Source organism: Medicago sativa, chromosome 1 (genome assembly GCF_051527215.1).
Source record: "Medicago sativa cultivar Bolivia chromosome 1, Bolivia_mono, whole genome shotgun sequence".
Classification (NCBI taxonomy): domain Eukaryota; kingdom Viridiplantae; phylum Streptophyta; class Magnoliopsida; order Fabales; family Fabaceae; genus Medicago; species Medicago sativa.
Window position 1 is genome coordinate 82,108,765 of NC_140749.1, and position 12,648 is coordinate 82,121,412.

Genomic DNA, 12,648 nt, shown 5'->3' on the forward strand with positions numbered 1-12,648 from the left:
AAGTGAATGTTACTAATGGATTTCCCTAAACTTACACTTATGGATAAATGAATTAAATTTGAGCTCATATATGAGGTGTTCAAATCCAAATCGTTTCAAATTAAAATCGCAGATCAATCCAAAAAAACTTAGAACCGGACAAAGCAAAAAATTATTGGATTTGGTTTTGTGAAAACCGTTCGAATTGGATATTGGATTGAATTCTCAAAACTAAAAAAACCACATATGTATAATTTAATACATTTTTTATTACTATTATATGTCACATTAATTAATCTATTATTTCTTGGTTCATAGTTTTTTTAATACTACTTATTAGTTTAATTTATTCTATTTTTTTTTACTATCTCATGTTCCAAACATAATCGATATATTTTTTTTATCTTAGAAGAAGTGGTAATCCACTGAAATTAAACTCACACACCACTGTGAGGTCCCATGTTCGAACCCGGGACACACCGTCCGGCCTTGATATTTTCTCTCCCGTAATATTTAGTTTTAACATATTATATGTTATATTCTGCATCAAACTTGTTATTTAACCATGTATATATAATATTAATGTAAATAAAAACGTTTACAATTTATACTTTGAATATTCAAAAACCGATTTAAAATAAACGACATTAATTTAGATATCGATTTTTTTAAAAATAAATCATCTAAAATCAAACCAAATCGTGTATACTTTTGCCTAAAAAATGATCCAAATTGCACACGAAACACCCCTATTAGACAGCCCATAAACTTAGACATGAAGAATGAATATTATTAATTAGACGCGTTAACTCATAAAAATCATTCCTAATTTAAAAAGTTTATACCCTTATAAAAGGCCACTATCCACCCTCTTCTTTCACTCACTCCCTCACCCTTTCTTACACTCATCCTTTCAATTCAATCCTTTGCTTTTTACTCACTCACCAATGTCAGACCCTTCAGGTTCCCGCACCTTCATCCGTGTCTTCTTGTTCACTTTTCTCGGCCTCATGCTACTCACCGGCATAATCCTCCTTTTCACATGGCTATTCCTCCGTCCAAGTCTCCCTTATGTCACCGTAACCACCCTCTCCCTCTCAAACTTCAACACTTCCAACCAAGGCATTACCGGCACATGGCGCCTCGGTTTTACCCTCCATAACGGTAACAAGAAGACGACTATTACTTATAACAAATTTCGCACTACCCTCGCCTATCATTCCAAATTCATCGCTAAAATAGCACTTGATCAGTTTAAACAGCGCGAGAGAAGTAAACTCACTCTCAGTGCAGCAACACTCTCCGCCAACAATGCTTACTTTGAACCACGTGCTGTTACCGATCTCAATGGTGATAGGTCTAAAGGTTCTGTTCAATTCGATATTCAGTCTTCTGTGGACACTGAGTTTAGGGCTGGTTTGTGGAAGTTCAGGAAGCCAACGTCTCTTCAGATTTTCTGCAAGAATATACCCATTGGAATTTCTTCGAATGCAACTTCCGGTGAATTGGTCGGTGGACCCAAAGGATGTCAAGTCAAGGAGTGACTTGCTTGTGGCCTTGCTCTGGTTACACCTTGTGATGGGAATAGGGTTTTTCACAATAAATATATTTTGCTGTTAAAAAAAAAAAAAAAAAGTGTGGGCTTTGATCAGTTTACGAGTTTGTTCCCTTTTCATGAAATCCTAGCTAGGTTTAAATATTTTGTTCCTGTTATTTAGTTATCTGTTGTGTATCTTTTGAGTGATTAGTGCTCTTGAAGTTTTTTAAGCAATCAATTTAATGTGTTTGTGTTTAATTTGAAAGTGCAAATTGAAACGTTATTAAATAATTTGCGTTCATCATATGACTATAATCTTAACTAGTATTAATATACAAAATTGCAAGTTTTCCGACTCGCAAACAATTGGTGGAATTTTTCATATGATTCAATCCTAGCAAAGTAATTCTATGTGTCATGCTAACACATTCTTTTCAAATTCTTGTAAAAAAAGAAAAGAAAACAATCGGGGGCATTCCATTTTTGCATTTACTGTCGATGGCAGAATACAAATCAATTCAAAATTTCTTACATTACATGATAGAAAAAAATTGTAAAAAAATGATTTAAAAACACAACCAATTTTAGTGATTAACTTTCTTTTAGGGAATTTCAGTAATTAAGTTTATGTCTCATTTTAAAAACCAATGGAAACGATCTCAATTGATTATTCATTAAGTATTTCTATTAATGGATTCTAATAACAGCATAACATGCCAATAAAAAAACAGCAAAAAATAGAAATAAAAATCTTATTTTTAATACAACAAATAGGATAGCCATAAGAGTGTTTTTTTTTTTTTTTGGTAGTGTGCCATAAGAGTGTTTGTTTCAAAGTAAGAAATTACGATATTCATTGGAATGATATTCTCAGGAATAATATTTCCACGAATAACATTCCTATCCATGTGTTTGATAAAAAATTAGAATTTTGAAGAATGTGTTAGAAATCATTTAATTAAAAAAATAAAAATGGAAATCAATGTGAATGGTATAGTTGGGAAGTTATAGCAAGTTACGTTGAGTTTTATTCACATGGGAATGTTCAACTCTCATCCTTTAAACATAGGAATAAAATAAAAAAATTCAATGAATAGGAAATTTGCGTTTAACCATTTTCTAGGTAGCAATACTATTTCCTTTTTGCCCACTTGGGTTGGTGGTGATGTTGGCTTGATACCTTAGAATATGTTCATACTCAAGTTCGATTTTCATGTGCCAATTCAATAGGCTAGTTTGATTTTCCCTGAATATTGATCCAAATTAAATCACATTAAACTATATCATAATATTAATCTAATTAAAAGAGTCATCCAAACTAAATTTTTACTTTGAATCAGATGATTTTTTGCTACAGAATCGATCCAAATGACATCACAAAAACAAACACTTGAACCCGAATACTCCTAATACACATGTTACTACTTACTACTATCATTGGGTTGGGGTAAATATAAAAACTATTATGAAACATAAAGAGTAATTAATAATAAACAAATTACTAGCAAATTCCTTAAAAAAGAATCATATTTATTATTATTTCATACAATTATATACTGATTAATATAATGCGCACCACTCTCAAATCAATATTTTTTATATCGTATCTATGATTCCAAAATGAGGTTCTTTGGAAATTAAAAGTTAATTAATTTACTAATTAAAAGATTTTTTTTTGAAGAATTACTAATTAAATGATGAATATTTGAAAGAGGTTATGGTTTAGTTGTAATTTTGGTCCTCCTTTTAATCAATTTCTGGATTTTGTCCCCCTGATTTCTAAATCCACAATTTTTGGTCCTTTGATTTTGCCAATTTCTTAAATTGAATCTAACATTTCAATTGTCCCCCTGATTTCTAAATCCAACATTTCAATTTTTTAAACAATGCAAATTACATTAAGGCCACCATCAAATAACAGGTGCATAACATATCAAGTATGAACCTTCCATCAAAATCACTTACTTATCGAGCATGAATGAAAGCTGTTTTGATTCACTATTCATTTTTCTATAGATATTGATTGAACATCCATGATTGTTTGTGGGTGAAATTTTAGAGTGACAATGAATGAAATTAAGGTTTTAAGAAATTTTTATAAAAGGAAAATTTTGGTATTATTGTAAACTTTTAAGGGAATTACATGGGGTGTGAATAGAAAAACTCTTTCAATTTTACAAATTTTGTTAAATTAATAGTAATATAATTTGAAAATAGTTTTTTGAATTTTAAAGTAATATTATTTTTCTTATTCTTATAAAACAAAGTAATATAATTTTAAGTTTAATCTGACGTGACATTCATGTGAGAGCCACATCACCTAAAATTGTGTCACACAACATCAATTAAAATGTTGGATTCAATTTAAGAAATTGGAAAAATCAAGGGACCAAAATGTAGATTAATAAAATCATGGGACCAAATTCCATAAATTGATTTAAAGATGAGACCAAAATTGCAATTAAGCTAAATATTAATTTCTAAATCCTAAAATTGATTAAAAAAGCGGACCAAAATTGCCATTAAGCCAAATATTAATTTGTACATGATGAATCCAACACACTATTTTTTTAAGTAAATATTATTTATAAAGAAGATATTGTTTATTTAATTTTGCCGACAAAATAATAAAAGTTGTAAAATTTAATCTGAATTTTATTTAAGAAATTCATTTTATTTTATTCGTAAGAATGATAAAAGTAGTAAAAAAAATAAAATATGGGAAGAGTAAAATTGAAAAAAAAATGCTACACCAAAACATAGTATCTTTTTTCATATAAAAGTATAGATATTTAAAAAATTAATTATTTAATCAAATAAAGAAAAATTAAATTGTAAATAAAATAGTTTATATAAAAATGAAAAAATTGGAAATAAAAAGATATCCTAAAAGTAAATATTCCCCTTTACTTAGTAAAGTAATTTTCCAAGTAAACGTAGATATAAGCGTAATATACGTAATAGAATATATTTTTTTGAGAGGATATGCGTAATATAAATGGAAGGCAAGTAAATTCCTTGATTGCATGAATATTTATTTTCCTTAAACAGCATTGAGACATGTCACATACACAGCAGCTCACTCACATTTTCTTACTCTACTTAAAGCAGTATCCTGTATCCCTTATCAAGCAACTATTCACATTTTTCTTAGTCCCATATATTCTACTGAGATCTGTGTTTTTTCTCAAACCTTATTTTCCTTCGTAAGTTTCCGTTTTTTCTAGGGTTTTCCTTCCATTTGAATACATATGTATCATGTTAGGATGCTCCAAAACCACATGCAACATGCTTGCTATTTATTTATTTTATTATAATAGTTGCTTATTTGATCATTTTGTTGAAGCGCCGTTTTATAAAGTTTATGCATGTCATCTTACTGAATACTTTTTTTTTTTTTTTTTTTTGTAGATGTTATGATTTTTATGCATTTGACTAGTTTAGATCTATGGTCGTTTTGATTAGTTTAATTGTCATATGGTGTGATTCACTTTATTTGTATCTTTAGTTGATAGATTTTTAGTATATGGTCAAATTTGAGCTGTAAGATCAGATGAAAAGTAGTCAAATAACTAGAGGTAGGCGAAGACCTGGTAAAACTAAAAATAACTATTAAAAAAGATAGATCAAAGAGTTTGATAGAAATATGGTACATGACAAAGCATTAGGGCGTCGTTTGATCTGTGTAGTTGACCTCACCTAGTGGGAAAATACTTGATTGTTGTTGTTCGTAAAATTATGTCCAAGTATTTGAGTATGCTCATTCGCCTCATTTGTTTGTGTAATCCATTCATTTTATTAATGAAAAAAGTATTGAGTATGATAGATCTGATTATAGTTGTATTTTAGCATTTCAGGTTGCAGAAATGTCTCCACCTATTGAGACCCCAAACAAGGTTGCCACCTCCTCACCATCACCTCCACCGCTTAATGAGAGGATCGTTTCATCTTTGGCAAGGAGATCTGTAGCTGCACACCCTTGGCATGATCTTGACATAGGTAAACGATCGTGGCGTGTTGGTTTGATTACAATGCCCTGCTACTCTGTTTCTTTTATTTACGTACTTTGTAATGCTTTTGGTATTCTAATACTTTTTCCTAACAATGTAGGGACTGAAGCTCCCAAGATCTTCAACTGTGTAAGCATGCTTGACATTAATTTATAATGAGTTGTATATGTTTCTATGAATAATAGAATTTCTTTGTAGCCGTTTGCTTTATAGCAATGTTTTCAATTTTCATTTTCAATTTTTTATGTTGCATGTGGCTGGCTTGAATAACATTTGGTTATGGATTTTCTTTTTTAATTGTGATAGAGAATATGTAAGCTAACTAACAAAAATGCATTTCTGAAACCAATGTTTCAAAATTGAAGTTTAACAGATTTTTCAAAAATATTTCAAGAACCCCCAAAAGTAAATGGACCCTTAGTTGATGACTACTATCCTCCCGCTTTCCATGCCTAAAAATTAACATATTGGATAGTTCTGATTCTGTTTGAACCGTTGGTTTATCTAGTTAGGCAGACTTATTATAAGAAATGGCTCTCTTGATACATTGCCGATCTGCTGAAAAGCCACATGTTGATTACTCGGACATTAGTCGGACTTAATTTGTAGCATGCTTGTGCTATAGAGCTAAGCAAGTCCAGCATTTTGTTTATGTTCATCACATAATACAACTTGATTGCGCCTCATTCTGAACTTGTATATTATCATGTTTGGACATCAATTAAGATCTTCATTGAGAAATCTGATTTTAAGACTTCACTTGTGAAATGTTGATGGATTTTTAGGTGATTGAAATTGGAAAAGGAAACAAGGTCAAATATGAACTTGACAAAAAAACTGGACTTATTAAGGTGATTATGGTTGCTTAGCTATTTTTTCCGCCCCACCCCCCCCTTTTGTAGTACTTGTTGCCGTTTGTCATTGCTGAGCATGCTTCTATGCGCAGGTTGACCGCGTGCTTTACTCATCAGTTGTGTATCCTCACAACTATGGGTTTATCCCTCGCACTATTTGCGAGGATGGTGACCCCATTGACGTCTTGGTTATTATGCAGGTACCCCATATAGTCATATTGTACCCTTCCCTTGCAAATTAACTTGCCTTGTGTGATAATTTCATATGAAGATAAAATCTGCGCTACATATTTATGCAATCCTGTTCTCAAATTTGGAATCTGTTATTAGTTTTTATGCGATTTGCATAGTTCTTCATTGAATTCCGAAAGGAAACCTGTATGTGCTGAAAATATTATCAAAGTTAGACCATCTAGGATCTAGCCTCCTTATAATGGAACTTCATATATCAATATTTTGGACTAGAGCTCTTGTAATTTTCTTTTTCCTTCTCAAAAATAGATTGTATAATAATAGTCAACATCTGGCCAGCTGTGATTTCAGATGCAAGATGTTGGTCGGTGTTAACATTTTAAGGAATATATTTTGATAATACTAGTATCTTAGGAAGTAAGTAATTAATGAATTTAAAAATTCTTGGCATATGAAGCCTTACCTTTTTCTTCCAAGGAAATGATCAAAATGTGCAAATGTGATAAATTTCAAAATATGACTCCTCTAATACCATTTCACAATAATGCATGGTATTAATTCATAAAGAGGATCAAGTAAGAAGTGGACTTCATCTATCTAGACTCTAGTATTAGTGTATTAGATTTGTCTTTACTGCTTTGGAGCGCTAATTCGTAATTGTGCTGAAACAGGAGCCAGTTGTTCCAGGTTGCTTTCTCCGTGCCAAAGCTATTGGACTCATGCCTATGATTGATCAGGTATGTGAGACATTCCATTTTGCAGATAGCAATAATTTCTATTTTGATTATTATTGCTCAGCCACTAATTCTTTTGAAAATCAGGGTGAGAAAGATGACAAGATAATTGCTGTCTGTGCTGATGATCCTGAGTATAGGCATTACAATGATATCAAGGAGCTCCCTCCACACCGATTAGCTGAAATCCGTCGTTTTTTTGAAGATTGTATCCTTCCAAAAATTTCAGATGTTGTTTGATCAATGCTTTTGTTTTTCAGTATCACTACTTGCTAACTCCACCGAAATACATGGATATTTTTCTTTTAGTGCAGTATATTTATGTACTTGTTTTATTATATATATATATATATATATATATATATATATATATATATATATTTCCTTAATAAAAGTAATTAGACAAGAAAAATGAGAACAAGGAAGTTGCAGTAGACGACTTTCTTCCTTCCTCATCTGCCTATGAGGCAATCGAGCATTCCATGTAAGTAACAATGATCTGAGTCATGCATACTACACTATTCTATTCAGTTTTTGTTATCCAATGTACAGTTTGCAATTTGATTGGTTAAAAAATATGTCTTATTTCTTCAAATCAACCAATTTTGACGCCATATCCTATTTCATATATTCCGTTATACATCTAGTATTCCAGGATTTCAGTTTTCATATTTTCTTTTGATGCATGCTCAAGGATGCAGAGTTTATAATCTCTTTCTTTTTTTTTGTTGCAAAGGACCTTGTATGCGGACTACGTTGTGGAGACCTTGAGGCGCTAGTGATGCATATGGATTTTGTTTGGTCTTGAAGATATGATTTGAAGGCTGCCATTTTATAACTACGATTACGACGAAAAAATGACTTGTACCTTAATCCTAAATTTCCGACAAGATTAATATGAATTTTTTAGCCCTGTGTGTAATATTTAATCTAGACGTTTCCTTTTGTGTTTTTTTTTTCCTGATCACACATTTTATTTGAAATACATTTTGCAAGCATGCCTACAAACTTCCTTCCCCATATTGTGGCTTTTCTTTGGACGTAAATTATCTAATGTTAGTGCTGGAACTTAAGAGTACCGTTCACCATTTTTTGGCCGTCTGATAAATTAGACCATCTTGATGGTACCTCATGACCAACTTGGAATTTTAATGAAAATTAAAAAACTTCAAAATATGAGTGAAAGGGATGCGAGACACAACCAGAAACTCTGCGTTGTCATTGCAGTCACCAACTGTCATTGCCTTGCCGCTGCCTTCAGTGATTTCTGCACTGCTGCAGCAGGCTGTTGTTACCTTGCAACTGTCGTGAACATACATACCTTCTTTTTCCCATTCTCATTTCAGTCTCTTGCACTTGTATATGTTCAAAAGATTACAACTTGCCTTCTTATTTATATGTCAGTATGTTCAGTTGAAATGATTGAAGAATATATATTATTTGCTTCTTTTCTCATGTCATAATATGTACAGTGAGACGTCACTGTGATTTTGTTTTGTTCTAAGCTTAATTTTTGGATACATATGATGGTAGAATGGTAGTACCTCCTTTAAATTCATGTCTCTGGTGTCTGGTATGAGCTGATTAATTGATATGCATTTGAATTTTTGTTCATAATTGAACGAGCAAAACTGTAGGAACTTCGATATGTTTTTCACACGTGCAGCACTATTGTTACAATCTTGTAAAATTAGGGACTTGCTTTTAATTCCCTTTTTCTTAAAACTGCACTTGTGCTTGACTCAATTGAAACAAGTAATCAACACACACACACACACCCAACAAATCTTCCCCTAACGACTCAAGCGGAAAGAAGCTGCTCAACTATGTCGGCCTTCTTTCTGCAGCAAATAATCTTCGTCACAGACAAGGTCTTTGTCATCATATCTAAACTGTTCTCATCAGTATGGATTTTTTCAAGTGAAAACAACTTCATCTCCAACGCCTGTTGTATACAATGATACTGCAACTCAATATGCTTTGACCTGAATGAAATTTTACAAAGCAGATAACAAGAACTAACCAGCGTCAAGCAGACATATTCATGCCTCGTTCGTTGAAAATGCAATTCCTTTACCTACTGCCTCTTATCCAATACAACCTGTGCTTGGGTTTGAGAGCTATTAATGTATTTAGCTTCTTGTGCATCAATGCATTAGACTCCAACAACATAAATAACGAGTCTCATATTTTCTTGGATTTGTACCCACCAAGAGCACAAGATAAATAAAGGGAATAACGCCTACTTTACAATTTAAAAATTCCTCTGCATTCTTCAAGAAATCAACATTGACCCCAAACAACTTACTTTTGAAGGAATTTTTATTTTTATTTGCGAAAGGTACCACATTGACCACCATCCAATAAAAGTTGATTGATTTTTGGAGATTAGATTATTCATTACCTCCCCCATCGGAATGGTTATGATCTTTCCAAACTATTTGTGCAATCTCCTCAATAAGGAAATTGGTTGGAACCTATGAAGCCCCCATATATACCTGACAATACAATACAATACGGATACGTTACGTTACGATACTCATACGGCAATACGAGAATTTTTCAAAACCTTCTTCGATACATGATGAGATAAATCCGCAAGTGCACAGTTTACCGAAGTAGTAATAAAAGAGTATTGTTCCGACAGAGAGTTATGAATTCAATTAACTTTAACGATACATGATGAGATAAATCCGCAAGTGCACAGTTTACCGAAGTAGTAATAAAAGAGTATTGTTCCGACAGAGAGTTATGAATTCAATTAACTTTAAACAATGATTAGAAAAGAGTTTTGAGTTATAAAGTTTGGATTTTTAATTAAAAGAAAATAATAAAAATAAAAGCGCCTTGGGATTATTGGTTCATCTAAATAACAAGCCCTTCACAAACAAACCCTAAACCGGAATATTATATTGGATTTACTTTTTAAAGACAAGTTTCTCTCAAGCCTATCACATCTCCTTTCGGTTTCAGTGAGTGTGTTCCTCTAACAACCACGTCTATTCTCATGGTTGATTGCTATTGGAATCCTTGAAGAACGAAACGTTATTTGTCTCAAGGTTTGCTAGACTATTCTCATGTTTCGCAATCCTTGTCTAATTTCACTTGTTCCAATATCAAAACTCCACTTTCGCTTTATGAATTGATATTTAAGATGATGAATTAACAAATACTAACCCTCCACTTTCGTTTCATGAGTTTGATATTTATTAATTCATTATAACAACAGTGAAATTAGATTAGAAAGTAGATTTATATAAAATTAGGGTTCAAGACTTGGTTTGATTAGGGTTATGTCATTTAGACTTACCCAACAATCCCAAAACAAGAAGAGTCTACTCACTCATGTTCATTGTAGACATAGAAGAGAGGAAGAACAAGAAGAACATAAAATAAAGGTGAACTTTTATTCCAAGAACAAAAGATGAATTGTTGTGATAGCTAGCTACTCTATTTATAGTTTACAATGACTTAAATCCTAAGCAACACATCTGTAGAATGTTCCACAAGAAACCATGGACTTTTAGGTCATAAGTAAACTAATAGGTAGTTTGTCTTTTAAGCAAGAGCAGCAAAAAAGTGTCTGGGAGGTGGCACGGCCATGTGGCTGGTGGCACGGGCCGTGCCAAGCTTCTGACTTGGGGAAATTGTATTTTTGTCTTCAATGTTCGTATTTTTGACCCGAATCAGCTCCAAATCCTCTTTCTTTTGCTCAAAGACTCAATCTTTCAATTATTTGTCCCTGAAATTAAATAACTTACAATTGAAGTAAAATAGTTCTAAAAATGAAATAATATTAAATAAAACGGAATCAAATCTAAATAAAACGGACTCAAATATTATATTAAAAACGCTAATTCTTGACTGATCAATACGTTAATAAACTTTCTTTACGATACAGCTTCCAAAGATGAATACAATCCAACCTTGAGGGAAACAAGAGTTCAAAGCGCCCTCCACCACTCGGAGAAACTCTTTGCTAACCAACCAATGATTATTGAAACCAAACAATTTTAGACCCCAATCTATAACCCCATTAGTGAAGGATCAAAGGTGTTTGATCCGAAATCACTCTAGGAAATACCTAAAGATTCACATCACCCCATTTCACATTCCAACTTTGAGAGATAAACATTCTATCCAAGCGACTTAAACATTTCCTTTTCAGTTGCATCCAAGTGAATTTACACCCCAATAACGGGAGATCAATGAGAGCAAGCATTTGAATGAAGACATTAAAAAATCATCGATCTTCCTTCCCTCCTCTTCCCGCTAACACAACTCCCACCACTTTCCTCTCTGCCTTCACTAATAAAATTGAAGTCCTCCAAGCAACACCAAAAGTCCGCCACCTCCCCATGCTTTTCCACCAATATATCCGCCCACAATGCCCTCTTTGCCATCTGTTAACACAATGCATAAACATCGACAATCTCCTTCAAAGGACTCCTCTCCAAACAAATTCCTAGAAACCTCCTTCCTTGAAAAGCGGAGATGAAATTCACTTTTGAACTATCCAACAATGTAAGAATCCCACATTTATGCCTCAGACGGGACAAAAGCCAAGCCTACACAATCATTCCCCCACAAAGTTCATTTGTGTTGATAATTGCTTCGTCCTGTCATAACTTCATTTGGGAGACTGTTTGGAATTTAATTCATACTTTGCAAACAAGATGTGTCATTCCAAATTAGATGTTTTAGATGATGTACAAAAATAGATACAAGATAAACATATTAATGTAACAATTAATTGCAGATGAATTAACGTAATCAATTCAGCCCATATTTGGTGAACAAAAGCATGAATTAAATTCTCTTAGAAATAATAAAGGTGAGAGAGCTAGCAAGAGAGTTTCTGCAAACAAATTTAAAGATGTATCAAGAATTTAACATCAAGATAAAATTATTTCGATTTTCCTAATTTCACCAAAAATTATTTGGAAAGTGATAAATATGATAAGTTGGTGAAGATAAAATGATATATTGAATATGTGTAGAAAAGTGTTATGATATTAATAACAGTGTCATTAAAGGTGATATTAAACATGGTTTCATTTCGTTACCATATATATTGAGAGAGCGCAAAAGCAAAATACTACAAATATTCGGTAAATGTAGATCAATTGGTAGCTACCAAATACATTACCTATAAAAGAGTAGTGTTCAAGTACTAATTGTAATTCTCTCATTTTATCTACTACAATTCATTTTGCATTAAAAAAAAATAAGAAAGAAAAGAGTGTTCGTTCTACCTTGCAACTTTTTCCAACCGAATGAATTAATTAGGGGCTAAAAAACCAAATTAATCTTATTGGAAAGTTGGAATTACTCTTTCAATT

General features: G+C 32.3%; 2 protein-coding genes across 3 annotated transcripts; both read left to right on the forward strand.

The window, feature by feature from the left end:
- The first annotated feature begins 873 nt into the window (after window positions 1-873).
- LOC146958135 (uncharacterized protein At1g08160-like) lies at window positions 874-1,774 on the forward strand. The gene has a single exon (XM_085739719.1). The coding sequence runs from the start codon at window positions 927-929 to the stop codon at window positions 1,521-1,523; it is 597 nt and encodes a 198-aa protein (XP_085595845.1). The 5' UTR covers window positions 874-926; the 3' UTR covers window positions 1,524-1,774.
- Window positions 1,775-4,612: 2,838 nt separating this feature from the next.
- LOC146958136 (soluble inorganic pyrophosphatase 4-like) lies at window positions 4,613-8,326 on the forward strand. 2 transcript variants are annotated; one of them, XM_085729385.1, is made up of 9 exons: window positions 4,613-4,722; window positions 5,366-5,515; window positions 5,627-5,655; window positions 6,312-6,377; window positions 6,473-6,580; window positions 7,244-7,309; window positions 7,394-7,514; window positions 7,709-7,790; window positions 8,043-8,326. In XM_085729385.1, exons 2-9 carry the CDS (start codon window positions 5,383-5,385, stop codon window positions 8,083-8,085), a joined length of 648 nt encoding a protein of 215 aa, XP_085585511.1. In that variant the 5' UTR covers window positions 4,613-4,722; window positions 5,366-5,382; the 3' UTR covers window positions 8,086-8,326. The 2 variants fall into 2 exon arrangements, with proteins under 2 accessions (XP_085585511.1, XP_085585543.1); XM_085729417.1 differs by having other exon boundaries at window positions 4,631-4,722; window positions 5,374-5,515.
- The last annotated feature ends 4,322 nt before the right edge of the window (window positions 8,327-12,648 follow it).